Consider the following 23,844-nt stretch of genomic DNA (forward strand, 5'->3'; position numbering starts at 1 on the left):
TATAGAGGAAGCGAGATGAAGCTATACGCCGTGTATAGTGCTATCTCGCTCCCACAAGTGCACAATTGCTTTTAAAGTTTTTTAAAGTCATTGTAGGTTTTCTTTACGTCTATAGTATTCGCTATTGTTTTGTTTTGTCAACGCTTTGCTATGAAACAAGGGGTTTTGTTTTAGTGAGTACTTATTTGAAAACTTTTGAAATGTTTTTTAGCTCTTATTTTTTTTTCGATTAAATTTTATGATAATGTTATGGCCGCGAGTAAACTAGAAAGTATAATAATTAAGTTTAGTTAAACTTAATGCACAAATGCTTGTGCTCTATGGAAAAGCTTAATACTTGATAACATAAAATAAGTATTTATTAGCAATAAATATACTATACCTACCGATAGGGAAATCGGATTTTATTTCTCCAAAACCCTGAAGTTTCAGACACCTAAACACAGAAAAAAAATCCACGAATAATAATAAAACTTTGACCAATAGTCTTTAAAAATACGTAGATAACTTACAAAAGCAAGCATCCGTAGGGTTAATACCTTACAGAGTCTAATTACGTCAGCATTACAAGGGTTACGTGTTAATGACTTCGCGTGACATTTCGTAGTTGTTCCTTTTTTCGTCGCCAAGGAGTCACGGTCAGTTTGGGTACGGTAGGGTTGGCACTCGTGATTAATTGTGATGAACTTTTTTAACGTTTACAAGCATCTCGGCTATTGATGTTTTCTTAAACTTCATTACACAGAGACTTGTCATTTTCAAATAAGATGTCGGCAGGAAAATACATATACATTTCTTTTCATGTAATAAAATTATCTAGCTTACTATTTCCCACTGCTGTTCAAAGGCCTCCCCTAATCCTCCCACGATTATCTATCTTGGGATATATGAAACTAGTTCCTTCCTAGGCAAACCATGGTGGCTCCATCCATTCGCTGTTTCCGATTCATAAACGACTTGTTATGACATCTAAGGCAATAAAAAATTTGTCATCAAATACGAAAAAAACGAGCAAGTTACAGCTTAATAAAAAATATACCTGATAAAATGTGTTAGTGACAACCCTAACCTCTCTCGCGTACATCGTAAAATGGTTTTACCTTTTCTTTATACCAGTTTTAAGAAAAAGAATGTGGAGTACAGCTGCCAGTCATTTCGCGTAATTTGTAAGAGATAATTACAGTTTCAACGTACAATGCTCTATTTATATACCTTGCTCTTTTAACTGCCCTCACTAATGAATCAATAGGTTTCGAATTTATAAATAAAGTTAGTTCATTGGTTTTTTTTTGGTGAAGAGTGGGCATGGGAAGAAATAAACTAGTATTATTTAACACAAGGATAGTAGGAAGAACAAATAAAAGTTATGTAATACATTTTAAAACGTTATTATTCTAAACCGTTTTGTGCTATTATGTTCTTTATTATGTAATAGCCATTGAGTTTATTACTCGCGGATAAATTATAACACTAGAAAATTATAATTGCAACACCTTTGCCATCTGTTGGGAAGTTGAGGAAATTAATAAAACAAAAAAAAAATCTAAATTTCAAGATTACATATTTTTTATAATTAGATAATACGTCAGACCTACAAAATTAAATTTAAATGTCGAAACCTTCTATAATATTTTACAAATTTCACACAACGCCATCTATACTTAAACTAAGCAAAGCTTGTATTATGAGTATTACATTAATTTAATATTATACAAAAAATTACACCCAGACCCAAAATAGATGGTGCTCATCACACAAACATTCGTCCAGAGTGGGAATCGAACCTACGACCCCTGGTATAGCAGTCAGGGTCACTAACCACTAGACCAACAGGTTAGTCGTCAAAAAAGACTGGCTTACTCAAATATTAACAGGTATTTATGTTGTTTCAGGTTGGTTTTCAGCGTGCGGCTGCCGCGGGGGAGCGCTGGCGTCGGCGCGAGGTTCCATCGCTTCGCTGCTGAGGGCGCGAGCTTTCGCCCTCGTGTCACCTCGTGCTATCTCCGCGTACCGAGCGCGCCCGGCCTCCGGTCAGTATTAATCCGTTTTCTCTAATATTTTCATTACAATAATGACGAGTACTGAAAATAGTTTATAAATTAATCCGTTAGAAAGATCCTGTGTTTACTTTAAGAAGGGAAAGGAAGACATATTTCGAAAAAAACTTCTCGGGCTAACATTTAGGCGTAAACCATAACTTAAGAAAACAAAAGAAAATGATAGCGACACCGCGACACAAATATTCAGACTCAGGACAGGCATTCGTGGATCTCACAAATGCTTGTCCTAAGTGGGGATCGAAACCGCGACACATCGCGCTCAGTAGGCTTGGCTTGGCGACCTCGACTACTGAGCTAACCGTGCTGTCAAGTGCATCTTTGCACGCGTTAAGAATTTTAAAAACCAAAATTTTACCTTTTTTTTACCCATTTTCAGCACCATGCTATTATAAATCATTTTCACATGAATTAATATTGTTCCGATACTACCTCTATATAACCTAAGCCCCCTACTTCCTCAGAGAGCGGTCGTGTCGGCGCGCAGTACGAGCGCGCGGCGGCTCGGCCCGGCACGCCGCTGCGTCTCGCTGGCGTGTTCGCCGATGGGAGCAAAGCGAAGGCGCCCAAATACGCACAGCTCATCGATCCGCAGGGGAACGTGAGTACAACACTATTTTATATCGATATCATGTCGACAGGGTCCGTAATGGTTCTGCATTATTATATTTTTAAGACCTTCATTATGGAACGCAATAAGTTATTGAGTATTGATTGGGTATTTATAGATTTATAGAAATTAGAACTTTATTTGTATAGAATCTAGGTAGGTATTTCAATAAGCTGAATGTTTTATAGAGTCTTGTTGTTATACTGCAACTTGAGGGACCCCTTTTTTTGGTAAGGGGTGGGGGGTCCTTATGGACACCCGCTCACTTGGTGGAGGGAATGTATAGTGTAGACTAACTTGTGGAATCCCTTTTGAAATTATTCTTATTTCTACAAGGTAGATTCAATTTACGAAAAGAATTTAAGGGTCTAACCTTAGACAAAGATTAGCCCTCAGAACTATAATGATGGTATCTCCTTAAAACGTAGACAGTATGTCGATGATGATTTTTCCTGCATAGAAACTACATAAAAAACTCATTTACTCCCTAAACCACTTAATATTTATGTAATAAAAATCAACCACAGTAACAATCTACACAGTACAAACGTGTTCTTTATAAATCTGTCCACAAACATGCTCTATAATATATCTATGTAACCCATTGAATGAAGCAAATTAGGTAGAGCATAATCAGATACAGTTTGATAAACGATTGTATTAAGGACAAGACCTACCACTCACCACCGCTGTATCTCCTGTTGTGGGACAGAGACAGCGCTATATAAGGTATAGTGCTCTATCCCGCTTCCACGATCGCAACAGTCGTTTTTTCAGTCGTGGTTGGGTGTCTACAGTAGCTTTTGAGATCATTGTCCTTTAATTGGATTAATGTGCAATTGTTTGTAGTAAATGTCACTAGATGGCGTTGCTTCTTTAATGGCCTATTCACTATTACTATTCTGACGTCATATAAGGAGCAGGGTTGGTTTTTTTCTTGGTAGAGCTACTTTCGTTGCGTAATTGTTTCGCTGAAAAAATACTATTAAATGTTAGGACCTACTGGCATCTAAATTAAAATGACTATGAATTCTTCAAATTGCTTACATATCAAAATAAAACTACTTTCGTAAAATTAGAAATTGTCAAGAATTAGATATTCAGAAGTATTACTTTAGATAATAAAATGTTTTGGTGGAGAACAAAATCAAAAGTTAAACTAAATTACTTATTAGTTACACGAAGTGCAGGTTCGACCTAAATAGTAAGAATGTGACTTTTCAAAGTTATATGTACTGTTTCTAATTACTCTAAGTCAGTACAACATCCTAAGGAAATCTGGATTGAAAATCTTGAAATCTGAAATCGCCAACGCGCAGTTAGCTAGCGTGGTGATCAATGCACAACCCTTCCCTATATTAGAAGATGCTTGTACCCAGCACTGGGACGTGGAAGCTTGAAATAGACTAGTATTATAATAAACAGACTCAAAACACAAAAACCGATCCATCCCAATCAACGATCACATACCAAAGACTTATTTACAACATTTAATAAAGATATATGTCCCAATACAATTTGTGACAAAATATAATTAGCAAACAATACGATAATACTTAACTTGGGATTTAAGGCCGTCTGTCTTATGGAATAGATGGACAGAATGCTGCAACGATTTTATAGTCTGCCGGCGTAATGAATCGTGCACTGCAAGGCATAAGCGATGGCGGGGTTTAAAAACTTTGACCGACCAAGGAGATGGCAATTGTAAGGAATTGTTGCCTTCATATCTATACAGGAATACATTTTTGAAGGGAAGCAAAATGTGGGTCGATCCTCCGGTCGTGTCGCACTACCGTCCTATCATCTGAAGAGAGAAGGACCATGTTTCTAGAAAAAATGTCACTGGTGTTTTTTGGCATCAATAGAAAAATATTGCTGTTGACAAAAATAAGTATTCTGTTCACAAGTTTTGCCTAGCAGGGTTGGGTTAAAGCTACCCTTCATTTTTAACTGGAGGCATTCATTAAGATTCTCGCGTCGTTTTGTGTGTGAACTCATGTAGTGTATAAAACCTCAAAAACTTGTCCATGTATCATAATCATAAGTTTTGCTTGTACATTTTTATATGTAATCTAATTATAAAAACTTATCAGCAAATAGGGTGCGGCAATATTTCACATGGCTACAGCAGCCAAAATATCTTCCCTTGGCAAAGATTTTAAAAATCTCTACACAAAAACACACAACCTCCTTTCACTTGCACCACCCCCCAACCGTACTCTCCATACATAGTATCCCAAGTACTTTATATCTGCTAATGTCTATTAATCAAGTCTATAAGCACAAAAAGAAATATAAGCCCCTACTAAGGGTTCTCGACAAGTACACGATTAATAGTTCGCAACAGATTGATGATTCAGTCTTGTCGTTTATAATTATGTAGGCGATTATTTTTCGAGAACGAGACCCGTGGTTGCTTGATGAGATTGTGAACTGTGAGGTCGATTTGCAGTTGTTATTAAGGGATAATAGATTGGTTTTGGAAAGGTGTAAATAGGGGTTTTGAGAACGGATTAGATTAGTATGAAAATACCCTGAAGATTTACGCGAATTTCAGGCATTTATCTTTTGAATTCAAGTACAATTTTGTCGATTAGCGATTTACATTCATCTTTTCTTTGCTGTCAACTACTCACTGGCAAATTTTGCTGGAAGAAAACTCTTAAGGATATGAGTTGGCCTGTGCATTGTTTTCTAAATTTCTTGATTGATTCAGTTTTCATCATAAACGTATACTTTATAAACCCATTTTAAATAGGAGGGGGTTTTCGATTCGTTGGTACTTTGTTTTTTTATGTTTGTCACCTTAGAATTTCTGACTAGATGCACTGTTTTTTAACGTGCAAAGGCTTTATTTTTGTCCAATATAAATTTCATCAAGTTTATTACAGTTTTGTTCTTCAAGAAATATTATAAAACAAACCTTATAAGCAATAAGGTTTGTGTTATTGAATGGGCAGAATGAAAACAAATTGTCATTCAACTTTAAAGGAAAATTTAATTTTTCATCTTCAAGTGAAAAAAGCGGTTTCATGAATCGCTTTTTTCACTTGAAGCTGGTTCCATGAATCCCAGAATAGTGAATCGTGGAATGATTGGGGGAGGCTTTTGCCCAGCAGTGGGACACAATAGGCTAAATAAAAAAAAAGTGAAAAAGAAACCAATACTCTCCAAACCAGTTTCAAAAATTATTTATTCCTTTTCAATACTTTCTTCCAATAACTTTAAACTATTTAACAATATAAGATTGCATACATTATGAATAAACTCGTTGCATTGTTAAATAGTTCACCTTATAAAGCTATGTGAGATCCACATTAATGGGACTACCAAGAAATCTGTCAATGGATGGTACGCATACAAACATTCCAAATTCAATTACGTTTGCTTTATGTTTTAACCGACTTAAAAAGGGGAGAGGTTTTCATATTGACTGTATTTTTATATTGGTCGATTAGACGATGTTTTTTTGTTTCATATCACTTATATAGTTTACTACATATCAAAATTTTGTACAAGTTTTGTATCTCAGAAATATATCTTAGCGTTTTTGTATTGTATTACTTTATTCTTTTGCTAAATTTGATAATCGATTTTCAGCCCCATGCCTGAAATAAGTTCCATGGCGACTTTTGCTTTTTATGTCTGCCTATTTTCGGTTGATGCGTAGATAAAACCTACAATATAAATATTCAGTGTCAGTAACAATTTGACAAATCTATCTTTCCCTTGAGAATAACCTGAAAATACTGGTTTAAAAGAGCAACTGCCCTACTCATATACCCGATGTTTATATCATCGTTTAAAGAATAAGTCCGATAAAAAATTTCATGAGCCATTTTTTTATGAGTCTTAACTATAGCTAGTATTGAGTATTTACCCAACTTAAAAAAAAACATGAAACAATTTTTCTTCGTAAGAAATGAGACCAAAATTACATCTTACCGATACTCGATATTACAAAAAATTATAGGTATAGATACTTACTCGATAATCGATAAAACATACGAAATCCTTCGACTGCACTCCACCTGAAGACATCCTCTCGCAAACACTACGATTATGCATGAAAAAAAAACGAAAAAGGAAAACCTTCTTTACACTCCAAAGAACATTAAATTCTTTGTCTATTTTTGTTCGACAACCCATAGTAACACGCCACAGGATCTTGACAGTAAAGATCTGACATTAACCTGTAGAAACACAAGCGAAAACCAACCTTATGTACGAGACATAGAGTATATTTGTATCGAGATAGTTTTAAATGGAATGCATAGATCCTACCAAGTGTATTCAAGGAGTTGTGTTAAACGAAACTAGAGCTTATGCCTCTGTGTTACAGTCGATATAGCACGCAGAATAAAGTTGGTAAGTCTAAGCGTCGCGGGGCAGTGTCCTCGGTGAACCGCGTTGCTAGGACGTTCCTATAGGGCTGTCACGATTTCAAAATAAAACCAATGTTTTTTTTAGTTTTTATTGGTGAAGTAAAATTATTGTTTGACGTCCCGAACAGGTTTCGCTTTAGATATTACGTGAAATATTGCCTTTTATGACGACTAAATAAGTCTGTGAGTTTATTTTGATTATGGGATATTCGTGATCGGCAATTGTTTTAGAATACCAGTAATATTGTAACGCTGACGTTTATATGCGTCGGTCGGTATACTGGCTGGTTGTAAGGATGCCACTTTAATTGGAATTTAAAATTGGAGCTCGCGGAAAATCGTGGGATATGTATAGGTACGCCATTTTGTTTTAAACGTTTTAGGGTAGAGATTATTAATTGATGATGATTTTGGAGTAGGTACTTATTAGGCTTTTTTATTGTAAAGGTTTTTTTATTGGTTCACTTTCGATCAAAAAACCTTATTGATATTGGTTTTAAATATATGCTTTTCATAGTTTTCATCAATTTACCTAAAGAGGAGGGCAATTATTTTGTCATTTTAGGTTGCAGATTAATTTATAATGAATGACATAAATGACAAAAAAAACACAGAGAATATTTTTTTTGGATACAAAAATATGGTGTAAAATAGTTTTATAATGTGAAATATTATTTATACTTATGCAAAAATATTTAATTAACAAAATTAAATCAATTAATTCACTTGCCAACCCTACTGGACATTTCGCGAAAAATGACGCACACGGCAAGTTTTGTTTATGTGTGTTATAAGAAGTTTAATTATGTAAGTTACAGACTCCATGAGACCAGACACTGGACTGACCTCTACTATAGTACGCTAGACTGGCCACTCGGGGATCAAGAACATTCGGGCATGGCCTGTATTAAAGAGTGCTATAGAACAATTTTAGATAGGTAACAGATAGGAGGGTCATGCATAGCTGGCTGCCTACTTTTGATACACAGAAGCTTATTAAGAAGATTTTGTACCACGCTGGAAATAAGCGGCTATGTAGCGCTAACTAAAAACTTGTGATAGTTGATAAACCATAATTTTTATAAGAAGAAGATTGACTATTTTATACAAAATGACAGGTTTTCTTAATTCTTAAATATAAAACTCTTATCTCACATTCTTAGTGACCATACTCCTCCGAAACGGCTTGACTGATTTTAAAGAAATTTGTTGTGCTTATTTAATAAGTCTGGGAATGGTCAAATAATATTACGATTAATTGAGATGTAAGCTATCTTATCTTTCAAGTTACAAAATCTGCACGCGGTATGCACATTTGATTAAAATCGGTTTAGTAGTTTAGGAGTAGTCCAACGTGTCGCGTAATTTATAAAAAAACTAGCAATTGCCCGCGACGTCACCGCGTCGTCCGCGTGGTTAGAAGATATTATTATAAGTTTAGACACCTTGGGTCACAATATCGCAATTTTCTTATGGAACCCTAACATTTTTGAAAAAAATTATAACTTATGTTCAGCGGGGATAATGTAGGTTCTCAACAGTAAAATAATTTTTCAAATCGGACCAGTAATTTCGTGTCAAACAATCAAATCTTTCCTCTTTATAATATTAGTATAGTTGCCTTATGTACCACAATTGTACGTAAAAGTTTAAATAAATAAATATAGATAAGGATATTACACACTTATGTACTTTTAGGTAATAGACATGATATTGCGATCCTGTTATTTACTGATTTATATCGCTTTGAATAGTTGGAGAAGTTTCAGAGATTGTACTAAGTGTATAAACTAGTACTTGCTTACATCAAATTACCATCTATCAATGATTGGATGAGAAACAAAAGGTGAGATTTGGATCGGTGAGTGCGATAAAAGATGGCTGGAATAAATTAGATAGTATGGAAGAAACGACTATTTAAATGGGATAAAATTGTGGATTTGGGTTGTTATGCGATGACGGTCCAAAAAAAGAGATTTCGTTTTAAGAGGTTTGTTTAATGGGAATCGTACCTATGTGCGTGATTTTTAGGGCTTTGTACCTTAATTGCTTAAGGGTAAAAGCGACAACCCGATGCATTGTATCGTCTGTCACCAGGCTTTGTCTTATGAACTGTGATAGATAGACAGCTGAAGAATATCGATAAGAGAAATATAGGTTTAATTATAAAAACTTTTGGTACAGGCAGAAATTTGACGAGCTACCAGTTGTTTTTATTTGCAAAATTTGTTTTAATGCAAGCGCTTATTTGTCGTATAATGAACTAACTAAGTATTTATTAAGAAATTATTTTTTCCAATATTCGAAAAGGGAGACGTATTTTTAATTTTCAAAATACCTACATATATAAATATTTAAATACTTTTATGTATGTCGGTCGAAGGCGTCTGCCAGACAGCTCACATTATACTTAAAGGTCATTTGCATGGCACAAGGCACATGCATGCCCATGCATTGCTTCATGCGTTCGGAGTAAAGATATCCTGTACGCCCAAAGATAAATTACCATTTTTAATTAACCATATAATTAAAGGGTTCAAACACAACATATAAAACTAGAGCTGTAATATACTAGTGATGGACGCTAACTGCACGACCCCTTACGGCGCGAGATTGATGGTGCGCACGCGCAGCTAATAGGACAGTTTTAATTATTGGCGGGAAATAAATTAACGGAGTATGTTTCGTTATTTTGTGTTCCTTGAGGATAGGTTAACATTAGTTAAGTAGTTAAGGGCAGGCTTATGTTGGTCCCAATTTTAAATGAGGATTGTTTGGGTAGGCGTTTTTGCACTATCTCGAAATAAACAAGACCTATATTTTAAAGATGTACCTTTTTATGTGAAGCAAATATTCATTATTAATCCGAAGTCTTGTCTTAGTAAGATTTTGAGATGCTTTTTTATCATACACTAGCTGTTGCTCGCGACTTCGTCCGCGTGGTTAGAAGACTGTTATTACCACATTTTCCATTGTATCTTCGCTCCTATTAGTCGCAGCGTGATGGTTCAACACAAAAAAAAAAAAACAATTTGAACCAGTAGTTCCTAAGATTAGCGCGTTCAAACAAACAAACTCTTCAGCTTTATATATTAGTATAGATATAAATTGTTACTAAAACAGGAATGTCAAACATATCTATTCTTTTAAAGTATCGTAGAAATTATTTTATTTGTATGCCGGTTACAAAGTTTAAGTTTGCCTACCTGAAGAACAGGCTTCTGACGGCCTCCATAAACCTTTAAAATCATACCTTAAAATTATGCAAGAAGCAAAGGAAAGGCCGTTAACCTCAGCGCCATCTATTGTCAAGCCCACAACAACTCCAAACTCCAGTGACTAATGCATTCACTAAGAAAATGACAAAATTATTACGCGAAGTCTCTCGTTAAAGGTAAGTTTTGTATGAAGTGAACAAAGGACGGTGCAAATGCTTGTATAATGGCCAAGGAGCCGTTTGTTCCGACACATATTTTGCATGCGACGGGCACAAAATGTTAATTCGAGGCTTTCTTGGTAACTTATAACGCGTCGTTCACATGAGAATAACTATCAATTTTCATGGTAATTGGCAGTTTAATGGAAAATCTTTGCTGTTGTTGTTAACTCTTGTGTTTATGTTTGAAAGCGACATCTATTGGCAGATATAAGGAAATGTTTAACGCCATCTCGTGGAGATAAAGTAAATTATGTATCGAATTTATTGGATTACTAGCTTTTGCCCGCGACTTCGTTCGCGTGGAACAGTGACTTCCGGCAGATTTTTGGTTTTACTCACATAGTTCCCGATCTCGCGGGATTTTTGAGATAAAAACTATCCTATGTCCTTTCTCGAGTTCCAACCACGACGGTACCGAAGCGCTCGGCCGATACCCAACCAAATGCGTGTAACGAAACCATAGCGCGATCTATTTCGATCCCAACGCCATCTATCGACCATAGTGACAACTCGGATTATTTATCTATACTCCGTTCGGGCATTTTCTTTGTACTAAAAGTAGTATTATATTTTTTATATGTTATTTTATTATTTTTTTCATACCTTTTTACTATTTATTTACTTTTTTCCGATGAATTAAAACAACATGAACCGAACTCGTGTAACGATCGACACCATTGCGCGTAGTACTAATAGAATTATCTATACTCCGTTAGAGCATTTTCTTTGTAGTAAAACTTTTATTATATTAATATTATTTTTTTTACACCTTTTTACTGTTTATTTACATTTTTCTGATGGATTTTCCGATGAATTAAAACAATAACATGAACCGAACACGTGTAATGACACCATTGCGCGATTAACGCCATCTATCTACGGAGCATAGGAAGAGCTCGACATTTGACCAATAGATGGCACTATTATATAGTATGTCCGTAATAAATTTTATTTTTTATTTTTATTTTTTGTAATAAAAACTATCCTATGTCCTTTCTCAAGTTTCAAACTATGTCTGTACCAAATTTCACACAAATCGGTTCAGTAGTTTAGGCGTGAAGAAAAGACAGACAGACAGACAGAAAGACAGACAGACAGAGTTACTTTCGCATTTATAATATTAGTTTGGATTTTCGGACAGTAGAGTCCATTGAATTTGCTATGATTTTCACAAAGTTTTAAAAGTGAGTTTGATTTTGTTTTCCGAATATTTAGAAGATTTATTTAGAACATCTTTTTAGTTTTGGGTATCCACTCCGAAACCCACTGAACGCGAAGAGTAGCAAGTTCGATTCTCGCGTGGAACCCGCAGAAGTGTGATCTTTCATATGCTTTTTCTTAGTCTGGGTACTTGTGTATAATAAGAATTCCCTTAGAAATCTCATTTTTTATTGTTATTTACAAGCAAACAACTGCCTCTTTCGACAGTACATGCCTACCTAAGCATAACTCTCTACCAATGTCTAGACTGAAATATAGGTTTATTTTCCAGGTCGAGCCAATACCTTACACTACTCGTTTTATCTGTTGACCTCATAACCACGATGTAAATTACCTAACAAACTTCAAACTACTGTAATTTACAACTTTCCCATACTTAACAATCGAGACTTTCGTTTGAAACCACGATTTTTCTCACAAAATAACATATTTATTGTAATTGACAAGAAATCGTAAAACTATATTTTTGTTGAAGATTATTATCTTAATTTTCAACCGACGTCAAAAAATAGGAGGTTCTCTATTCGCCTGCATTTTGTTTTTTTTGTGAGATAAAGCTTAGTGATAGACAGATAAACAGACGAACTGACAGTGAAGCCTTAGTTTACAAGGTTCCGATTTACCCTTTGATTGCGGAACCCCAAAAAACCAGAGAAAGACTACTACTTTAGTACTTTCATTATCATTCTAAGACACCACTGATAAACAGAGAAGAAAAATATGGCGAGGAGACCAGGATTCCAAATATTGTAATCTGTAATCGCCAACCCTTAGTGATCTAGCGTGATTATCAATGCTGAAAACTGAGGCATTTGCTCGAAGGCTACGAAACATATCTATAGTATCTCTATTGCAATATAGTAATACCTATTTATATTATAAAAACGCGAAAGTTTTGTATGTATGTCTGCATAAAAGAGGAACGCTCTTTCATGCAAAAACCACTAAACGGATTTGAACAAAACCTCGTACACGGATAGTTTATAATCAGGATTAACACATAGGATAGCTGTCATCCCGATTTTATGTTCCCGTGTCGTCATTTTCGATTTATAGTGGGCGGACTCGCGGGCAACAGCTAGTATTACTTAAATAGTTCATTTTTCCTTACGATAATGACGACGCAACATCTCGTAAGATCCAAATAAAAATTAAAAAAGTAACAAAAGTGCTAGATTATTAACTCCCGGCTCTAAAGAGATGAAACAAGATGTTTGGCTCATAATCACTACGCTATTATTGAGATCAAACTAAGGCAACAAGCAATTTTCAACCTTAATGTTATAAGGTAAGGTGGGATTTGCAATAAAGGTCTTTTTATAATTCATTGATATTCCATCAAAGTTTTTATAGTCACGTTTTGATTGCAACGCGTCGACTTCGACTGGCATAGTTTATTTTGTATTCCCTGTGCATCGAACGAGCTAACTGCACAAATTTAAATTTGCAATTCATCTTTCTGTACACAATCTAATTTATACTTTAACACCAAGAAATAAGAACCAAAACTAATTTCATCAAGCGCAAATTAGTTTGCAAATTTGAATCGTGTTCGACAAATTTCTTTTGCGGCCGGGAATATTGATTTTGAATGATTAAGGACTTAGTGTCATGGGAATAAGGATTGTTTTCAAGTTTCGCTGATGAATATTTATGTCAGTTTCTAACCAATGCCATTGTGTCGCTCAACTTTGAACCGTATAAGGAAGACAGACACATACGTACGACCTGTGTCACACTGCCCGTTATACTAATTTTAAATTGGTTGCAAATTATACCTTATTTCCTGGGTCGTTAAGTTGATTTTCAGTTAGAAGATGTCTAATTTTTAATCCATTAACCTAGTCCGACTAAGGTAATGGTAATGGCTAATTCATTTCCTCATAGGAAATCGGTAAATAACAAGATCACATGTTAGGTACATAGGTAATTTAATCACGTTCTTTTAAAACTTGGAGCTTATATGACCATTATTAACAGTAGAGGCCACTACAAAAAGCTCTGATATCGATAATTTACAACCAGTATAAATAATAGCTTTAGATATAAGTTAATAATTTAAAAGCCGGATTAATAGTTTTAAAGTGCGCGCATCTCCCCGTTTTTGTAACGTATTTTATGGTTTATATCCTATCTCCTTCCTCGATAAATGGGATATCTAACACTGAAAGCATTTCTCAAACCGGTCTAGTAATTTCTGTAAAACATAAAAAATGTATTTTATGCAAAATTCGTTGATTTGATATAATATTATTGGTCGAAAATATACAATAAAACCTTTTTGGATTTCCTTTTAAATTTTTACCACAAATGAACTGTCATTCTCAACTGTCACAGCTAGAAGGGTCAAAGCAATTACGAAATATATTTATAGAAATAAAATATGGACAGCATAGATAACCCAGCCAAATATCCGCCAGTAGCATGGATGAACGACTGCAAAGTTTACAACAAGAATTACGAGCGTGTCCCACCCTCCTTCCTAACCAACAACGTCGACGTATTATGTCTAAACTTCTCGTTAAAACAAAAAGACCGAATCGGGAACGGTATCATGCAAGACTTCTACGAAATCTACGAAAACGCCAAATACGTTAACATCCCCATTGAAGTACTCAATGTTCCTTTGGATGAGACGAAGGATGCGATGTGTATAAGCTTCGACAGCCAAGCTAACTGGTTCTCCTTAATGTTCAATGATCCTCTGATAGTGACTCTTAAATACATGTACGATATTACTTCAGTTCCACATATAATGGTGCTGAAACCTGATGGCTCCGTCATATCGACTCATGGGATCTTGGATCTAGATGAATACGGCAAAAATGCTTTAATAACTTGGTTGAGTACGGCGGCCGCGACGAAATCTGAGAAACGTTTGAGCAAGGAGTCTGCAATGTATGGGCATAGGTGGCGCTTCCTGACAATTGGCGTTGGGAAAACTGATAAGCCAGATTATAGGAGGAAATTCAGTATTATGCCCACTGCTGAAACCACCTCCGTTTCTGTGGGCATGACTATTAATACGGACCCTACGCCAGAAAATGAGCAATTACCTCAGTAAAATGGGGTGATTTAGACTGGAAGGATAATTCGAGACGGGCTTTGTAAAGAGATTACGACCTTTTTCGTGGTTGCATGTGTTTATGTTTACTAGTAAACAGCTTGCTTATTAGGGTTGCGTACCCAATGGGTGAAAATAGGACTCTTATTTCTGAGGCTCCACTGTCTGTCCGTCACCAGGCTGTATCTCGTGAACCCTGACAGCAAGGTAGTTAAAATGTTCACGGATGATGTATTTCGGTTGTCGCTATTACAACAAGCATTTAACGAATGAATAAAAATCGTGGTTAAGTACAGTTGAAAGGGTCTTAAACTTATAGGCCACGAATGTATAACACACCCAACCGCTTTCCTTAGCCTATTTTTAGAAAACTCTCGATTCCGAATCCTACTTGCACATAAACGGTATTATTGTTCGTTTAATGTTAATTAACAGCCGAGAGTCATCTTATTCAAAACCATTACAAAGTTTGTCATTAACATTGTCAGTCTTAGTAACACCCCTTTATGTGAAACTAAGTTTGATATTTCTAGAAACAAATATCTTTTCGAGTTTCCTTTCGTTAATATTGTATTTCGCAATTAGTTATCTTATGTTATTGTTATTTATTATTTGAATTAACTTAATAAACTATTGATGATAAAGTCAATGAATGCTGTTTTTGTAGGATTCATGGCCTCTTTCTATTCAACCTTTTCTAAAGATACTTATGTCCTTCCATTTTAATTTGGACGACATATTGATACTCCTAAATACCTATCTACATAAATATATTTCTCTATAGCATTGAGTAAACAACAGTTAATCTTTAATCATGGTCTGTTGGTCTAGAGGTCGCGGATTCGATTCCGACCCAGGGCAAATCTGTGTGATATGCACGATCGTATTTTGTTTTGTCTGGGTGCAATTCATCTATATTATGCATGTTTATTTAAAATATAATATAATTATGTTTATCAGTTGTCTAGTACTCATCATAGTACGCTTAGTTTGAGACTAGACGGCGCTGTGTAAATAATAATTAAATTCATCATTTTCACTCTTAACACTACCTATTTAGATACATTCCACCATTGTATAAGATACAGTCCTCAACTGATCAGTCCATGCTATGCTATGCAGGCATGCACATTTAAATCACACTTAATCAAGTCAGTCGTGCCGATCGAAGTGTACAATATACACATACGGTCGGGCGACAGGTGGCGTGGGTATTGTCATTCGGACAGCAATGCGCATGCGCACAGAATGTGCTATGATCGTAATAAAGTGCTGAGGACTAGCATATTAATTTGTGAAGCTTTCCTGGTCGGTTGGACGGGCTGTCTATAGGACTAGTTGCGTGTTATGGTGTTTAATAGCTAGATTTCATTTTTATAGTTGTGAAGGTAGGTACTCATAGGGCAAAAACGGAATCCTATTAAGGCTCCTCTGTACGTTTGTCTATCACCAAGCTGAACAGTTATATACAGTGATAGTCACAAATTTCTTATTTTATTTTTGTTCAGATAGTGCTAAAACGACAAATGATAAAAATAAAGATCGATGTTAAGCAATGGCAGGCACGAACATAAATTTGGTGGGTAACCATAAGCATATTTGTACGAAACCCTCAGTGTTACAAGTCGGCACGCATTTTGATCATTTTTGTTTTACGTTTCAGTATTTATAGAGTCGTTTTCAATGAGATTTTTTTTTCTAGAATGCACTGTCAACTAAAAAAACGTCAAAACTAAACGACGGTTGGTTATGATTGTGGAAACGTGACAGCGCTATACATGCTGTAGAGCGGCATCTCTTTCACACACTCGCAATATTACTTTAAGACTGCCGGCGCGATGTGCAGTTCCGTGCTTTTAAAGCCACGCTAGTTTTAACCATGTTCTAAGTACTTATTTTGCATAAGCTTTGTTTATAATTAACGAAGCTTAGCTAAATGTACAAATGTAGAAGGATTTTCGTCGGCTGCAAAGTTATTTAAAATTAGCATTTCCGAACAACGCCATCTAGTTATAGTCGTACGTATTCAATTAAGTATTTCTTATCGGCTGTTTTTAATCAATATAATAATGGCTTAGATATTGGGTAATTTGAATAGCAATGCTTACAAATATCATTAATGAGAAAACGAATCTAATTTAATTTCTTTAATAATAAAAAAAGAATACGATTAAACGAAATATTTAGTCAACTCGCGCCAAAAAATAAATGACAGATCCACTTAAAGTGCTCACAGATTAAAAACATGACTTATTTTTTGTATGGCACAGACAAAACCTGTTCTGCCAATATGATATATTTCATCACTAATGGTCATTAATATAATTTAAATATATTGTCGGCTGGTCACATTTAGTACAGTTATAAATAGACTTTCTTGTTTCGTTATTCCGATGTCTAAACTTGCTGTTAGATTATTGTGATACCCTGTTATAACAACTTATGTGTGCTTAATCAAAAACTGTAATGCACTAAAGTCATTAATATCAGTCTTTGGGTCTGATAATTATGTTTTGTTTCATTTAATTTATTGTTAATAATACATGACTGCTTGGATATACAGATATAATATAACGTATTTTTGTCTTGTGTAACGGTATGAAACTCAGGAGTCAGCAATTATGAAACAACTTAAGAGAAATGGAAACTTGTGTCTACTTACTTTAATAACTTCCCATTAAATAAAACATTGATCTCAAGAGAAATTATTGTATGCTTAGTCCTTTTCAGTATATATCTAACATTAATAATCGTATAGGTTCAAATAAATCTTAAATTAAGATACAATCATCTATTATCTAAAAGTTACAGATAGAAAAATACAATAGACAAATGTAAACTTTTTATGAACCGCACAAAAGGCAAGTGCGTCTAGCATTCAGCCAACGATTAAGTAATAAACTTGTACTCATATCTAGATAGACATCATTGCACCATTGTTTGACGAAACCTAGTTTTTATTTAGGTTATATCAAACTTGTTATGGAAAGTACTTAGATGTTTTAGGATAGTAGATTATTGTGCCATCATAGTTAAAAGATCTCGTGATTATAATTTAATTTTAATGGTTAAATTTAGACAGTAAGAAATAATGAGTTTGTAACTGCCTATTATAGCTTAGTTTTATAGGGTAATCCACAATTAGTGTGTATTATTTTGTTTGGTAAGTTTTGCGTAACGCCATCTGTTGTCGAATAGGGAGATTACATTATAATGTTTTGTTTGAGTAGATTTGTTTGATGAAATATAACATCTAATGATGGTAATGAAAAATATACTATCTTTATTTTTTCAATATTTAAAGAGTAAAAGAATATCGCTTATACATTTCTAAGTACTAAAACAAATTAAATCAAATATGTCACGCTCATTCAGTCAAAATATCCCAGCTAATTTAAAAAAAAAACGCAAGAAATACCAATCAATGTGAAGTCATTGAATGTCTGACTCCTATTGTAGATAGCCGCGATACGTGGTCAATGCGAAGGCAGCCAGCCAGGCTCACCAAGAATCAGCATCGAAGAATGTGCCCGAGCATAAACAATAACGACTGCCGTGTCACAGAATACATTAAAATAAATGGCGGCGGATAAAACACCTGGGCATTCGACAATGGTTACTTTTAGAACGATGTTGCTAGAGTCTTATATTTGTTGGTAGTATTTGGGAGCTTTTTATTGGCATGCAACTTGGTAAAAAGGTGAAGCCACAAACGCGTTATAATTTTCCGTTTCGTTCATTAAAATTTTAACTAAATAACTTCAAAATAAGATAATATTTGACTCAAATTTTCCATCGCCAGGCTTTATATAATAAGTCGTTCGAGGGGTAGGTATTTACGCCACAATAGATTAATGATATCGTCCTTAATTTCACAATGTTATTATTATGACCTTCTACTGCAACAAGATTATCTTAGTGTAAGCTTTTTAAAAGTTAAAGTATAACCGTGTGCCCTAGCCTATTTTCGAATATAACGTTCTCCTATATTTACTTCAATAGTTTGACTTACCAGACGCTCATAAATTCCAGGAGCTCTTCGTGCCTATCAACACTAAAGGGGAACTGTACGAGGTATGCCCGGAGGAGCTGTCGCCAGCGGAGTGGGAGCCGGCGGGGGAGGGGCGGGAGGGGGCCGTGGCTCCCGACGTAGCTGCGCGGGCGCACCGCCTGCCGCACTTGCTCAGCATATGGCGGCTGCCGGCCCGGGTGCGTCTGCTGGCGGGGACGGTGCCGATCGAGATGGCACATGACGTTGGAGGTTAGTTTCAACCTTTTTAATCTACTACTTGCATAGCTTTTGCCGTAACATTCGTTGCCGTCGACTTTTAACCTATAGATTTGGCTGATAATTAGTCTTCTTAAAAAGCTAATTCTGCTTATTTCAAAGGTTGGACTAGATGTCTGATTTTCTGCCAAAATTCATTACAAAAATGGCAGCATAAAAAACTAAATTGAATTGAAAATCAGACTCTCAATAAGACTTAAAACATTTTCTAGTTTTATATAATTTTATGGTTGTTTATTTTTCAGATGACCTTCTACTGCGGGCGGCAGTGACAGAACCAGTTCTCGTGATGTGCACCCTCCCAGAATATGGGTCGATGCCGTCAAGCCCGAGCAAACAAGTTGACCCTCGCTACCACGCCAAGGAAGCACTCCAACTGCTTCCACTAAACAGCGCCATCAAGGTCCGGCGCACGACGCTTGGCTTCGAGAACGAGAAGCGAATGTTCCTCTCCGCACGCCTTCAAAAAGCTCTAACCTTCTGTCAACTCAATGTTGACAACTGGATCAGGCAGATCTCCTACGCCAACTCAACTGTGGTCGGGAAAGCAAAGACCGCTGAAGACCTCATCAAAGAAGACCACGAACCTGTGAAGTTTGAAAAAGAACGAAAATTCACTTTACAAGGACTGAAAATTGATACTTCTAGGTTATTTGGTAAAAGCGAAAAGGTGTTGAAGGATATTCCGGACGAGACCGAGGGTTCTATCATATTCCTAAGTAAAAACGAACTCGAGCATATGAATTACGATGTATACAGCGACGACGAAGGCAAGGACGATAAAGCAGACGACAAGAATGAACAAGAACAGTTTACTAACGATAAGATGCACGTCTTTAGGGAAGATTCAGGGCATAAGAAAAACAAATGGTTTAAAAATCTAAAACTCTTAAAGAGCACAGAAAAACTCACCGAAGAAAAAATTACAGCTATAGAAAATACAGAGAAATTAAGAGATTTCAAAGATCCTTTTGATCCTTTAGCTGAGAAACATAGCTCCATAGAACGGTACCAAGATATGGCGAAATTAATTGAAGATAGATTTGGTTGTACGAGAAAGAATGATGGTACTGCGGAGAAGAGTCACTCCTACAAAAGTCTAACAACATCTTCATCTGATATGGGAACCAGTCAGTGCAGTTCCAATCATAAAAAGCCAGTGTTAACAAAATCAGTCTCCGTGCAAACTGGAATGCCAGACAATTCATACACGGAAGACGATAACGGTATCACTATGAAACATGGGCGCAAAAACCTCAGCGTGGATCAAATCAATTACTGCGGGTCAATGGAAAGTGACGCAAGCTCTGGAAGAAAACTTAAAAGCCTGGACGAAAATATGCTCAAGAAATCTTCAGCTACTAAATCATCTACCAATCTGGAAAGAAGGCAAAGGATACAGCCTGATTTGATACCAGAAAAGGCCATGGTTAAGTCCGAATCTTACAATCAAATACAGAGCTGTGAAGAAATTAATATGTTTGGCGTCGGGTCTCTGTACAACGACAGCGACTTCGAAATCAATTACAAACAACACTCGTTTATTACTGAAAAGCTTTGTTCTGAATTCCACGTAAAGACGAAAAGGGTTCTCAGTAAATCTACGTCTAATCTTCTCCATCCAAAGAAGATAACTGATAAAAAAGAAGGAAGCAACAGTAACAGCATGCCAACTAAAACAGAACGGTCGGCAGATAACGATAAAATCGTCAACTTTAGGAAAAAGATCGATAAACCCAGAGCTCCTACTCCAAAATCTGAAATAGAAGATGATATCACAGCGATAGACATTTCTGAAGAGGAACCTCAGAGACAAATCAAAATCCGAAGATCAATATCGTCTATACAGAAACGAAAGCTACCAGTTATAGAAGATCTGCCTTACGGACAAGTAGCAGATGCTGTTCACGTTGAAGAAGAAAAAGTCGAGTCTGATGCCAGCTCTGACAATATATACGCTGAGATCTGTACGCCAAATGGTAACAAAACCAGCGACGAAGAAAACTATGACAATAACATCGATGTACTCGCCACCGACCCAGTTATCTGCAACGTCAAGAAAGAAGTTATAATTAGAAACGATGAAAGAGCTAGACAAATGATAGAAAATCAAGAGAACCCTTTCAGGCATATAGAAGTTGTTGTCATAGAAAAAACAACGGACTTTGATTTGGACAACTCAAGTGTTACTTCAAGCGAGATTGATGATTTAGGCAGCAAAAACGACGTCTCCATAATAGATTCTTGGGAACGAGACAAAAACAATTCAGATAACAAAATGCATGCAATCAGACTGGAAATAACTAGTAACAATGACGATTATCCAAATGAAAATGATAATATAGAAAAAACTGAAATATGTTTAAGTAAAGATAATTCTTTAAGTTTTAGCAACAGCATACATTTGAATGGTACATATCCCAACGAAGCCATCTACGATACTTTAAAATAGTTTAAGCTTAGTGTAGGTACATTGGAGGCCACAAATATTGTCTAGTAGTCATGTAATCGTTGTACCAATATATAGCAAACGATTCTCGCACAGATGTCTCTGATGTGATTGTTTAGTTAAGCTTTTCAATGTATAAATGCTTTATTATAACCGTTTTTAAGTCATGTTTTAAAGCAATAAATGAGTGATTACAACCAGTAATGAGTGGCATAAGTATCGGTAGAATAGATAAGGAATCACCTGTTTAAATAAAATGGGAATTGCAAACGCACAACTCACTATATCTGGTTATCTAGTTGACTGACTGCCATTTGCGATATTGTACCAGAATTAATTGTGCCAGACAGGAATATATGGAGCCGTCGAATTACATATATTAACGTTGGTGTAAGGCTCTGTAAGGCAACACATGTTTTCCCTATCTGATAGTAGTCTTACAAACTCTTAAAGGTAGATGCGCAAGCACTGATAGCCGAATGGTTGAGGTCACCAAGCCAAACACACAGCGAGTCGAGCCGCGTTTTCGATCCCCGCGTATGACAAGCATTTGTGTGATCCACGAATGCTTGTCCTGAGTCGAGGTGTCCTTGAGCTTGTGACTTTAATGTGTGTAATTAAATTCCTTAATGCGGGAGTCGTCTATAATGACACAGGCAAGCGGTCTGGAACTCAGTTGTCGGGCATAGAAAACTTGAATTGCCTCTTACAGGGTCAAAGACATTTATCAAGAGAATACCCATGACATTATTGTAAAATCTCGAGACAAAAAACTATTGAACGAGTAGTTATAAGATGGCTCTAGTTTATTAAAACACGTTAGATTTAAATTCACATAACTCAAAAATATCCAAAACGTTGATGAATTTGTTAAACAATTTCTGTACAAGTTTTGGGGTGATAAAATGTAAAAAATAGTTTGTAATTTATATTTTTAGTGGACTAGGAAAGTTGTGGATGTTTAAATCTGAATCCGTATAATTTTCAACCCGCAGATTTATAGGTGAATTATATTTAAAAAAAATCCGATTTACTAATAGAATGGTATTACGAAGATCCGCAGAAGTCCTAATTTCTTTACGTTATATCCGGATCCGCTTCAATTTATAATCTACGACTTTCCCAATGTACACTTATATGAACACCATGTGTATCAAGTAATGTAAAAACGCACTTAGTTACGCGATTTAATGTCACTATTAAACTATTATTTTTATAGTTAAAGCAAAGGTATTTATAGCTTTAGTGCGGTATTTTTTTGGCTTAGTGTTACCAACAAAAAAAAGATCACATTCCAAATTAAGATCGATATCCTATAAAATTGAAAAAAAAAACTAAGCTCTTGGTCAAATTATATCGCACTTGCAAAAATCACTTATAATAGACTGTTTTCTCACGATATTCATCACAATTGGTGCTATAGGGTGCTCAAGTAGTCTAGATTGATAGCTTGTTTTACTACTGCCAGAATTTATGCCGTTTTAATAACATTTTAGTTTCGCAATATTCCTGCTATTGCCCTCTGTAGGGCAGTAGCGAAACTAATCCCATTTGTGTGATATGAATTTGTGTGCTTAATTAAATAGGTCGGTATAACTAACGTTGTATTTGCATGATTAAAAAAATAAATAGCTTTGCTTTTATGCATTGAACACAAAATTAAAATTAAGATACTTATTGTAAATTAGTTTGTCTAAAATCCGTTTCAGTTTATTGACGCTGTTGCATTCCGTTAAATTGCATTCTGGTAGTGGTAAAATTAAGCTTTTATGGTATAAGTACCACGTATGTCATGAAGTTAATGTAAAAAGAGTTTGTATTATATAGTTTTAATATTGTATTATAATATGCGAATTAGCTCTCGAAGAAAAATTGTAAAATTGTAATGTTTTGCGAAATTATACAAATTATTGAAATAAAAATGTCGTTTTACTTTCTTTATTTAAACTCTAATTGAATGGACTGGAGTGATAACAACCTGTTACAACCACTTCCCACACAACCAATCAATAAAGCTTAATACAGGCAGTTTCAGGCAAGGCAGGCCGTGCTCATAAGAGCCGCTTCTTAGCAGGTGATTATTGCAAAATATATGCATACACTGAAACTATTTAATTTATCGACCTTCTCTAAGTGGGTACAAGAAAAGCTATTCTACGATGCGAGTAGATTCGCGGCAACCAGTGTCGCAGCATACCTACAACCTCGTCTCTTTCCTAAGTAGAGTCAAAATAAAAATAAAATGTGATTTCAACTCAATGTAGAACAAAAACATAACTCTCATAGAAAGATTTATACATTAAGTAAGTATATTACCAAATTAATTCA

General features: G+C 35.5%; 2 protein-coding genes across 3 annotated transcripts in view; both read left to right on the forward strand.

Annotated features, from left to right (window-relative positions):
- Positions 1-21,720, forward strand: part of LOC113494143 — a 127,504-nt gene extending 105,784 nt beyond the window's left edge. For both annotated transcript variants that reach the window (XM_026872332.1, XM_026872331.1), the window contains exons 3-6: positions 1,893-2,030; positions 2,522-2,658; positions 18,812-19,040; positions 19,313-21,720. In XM_026872332.1, coding sequence (XP_026728133.1) covers positions 1,893-2,030; positions 2,522-2,658; positions 18,812-19,040; positions 19,313-21,519 — 2,711 coding nt within the window. In that variant the 3' untranslated portion in view covers positions 21,520-21,720. The remainder of the gene's footprint in view (positions 1-1,892; positions 2,031-2,521; positions 2,659-18,811; positions 19,041-19,312) is intronic.
- LOC113494144 lies at positions 14,006-15,412 on the forward strand. Its single transcript, XM_026872333.1, has one exon. The coding sequence runs from the start codon at positions 14,099-14,101 to the stop codon at positions 14,777-14,779; it is 681 nt and encodes a 226-aa protein (XP_026728134.1). The 5' UTR covers positions 14,006-14,098; the 3' UTR covers positions 14,780-15,412.
- Positions 21,721-23,844: the final 2,124 nt, after the last annotated feature.

The sequence above is a fragment of the Trichoplusia ni genome, chromosome 5, assembly GCF_003590095.1.
Source record: "Trichoplusia ni isolate ovarian cell line Hi5 chromosome 5, tn1, whole genome shotgun sequence".
Lineage (NCBI taxonomy): Eukaryota > Metazoa > Arthropoda > Insecta > Lepidoptera > Noctuidae > Trichoplusia > Trichoplusia ni.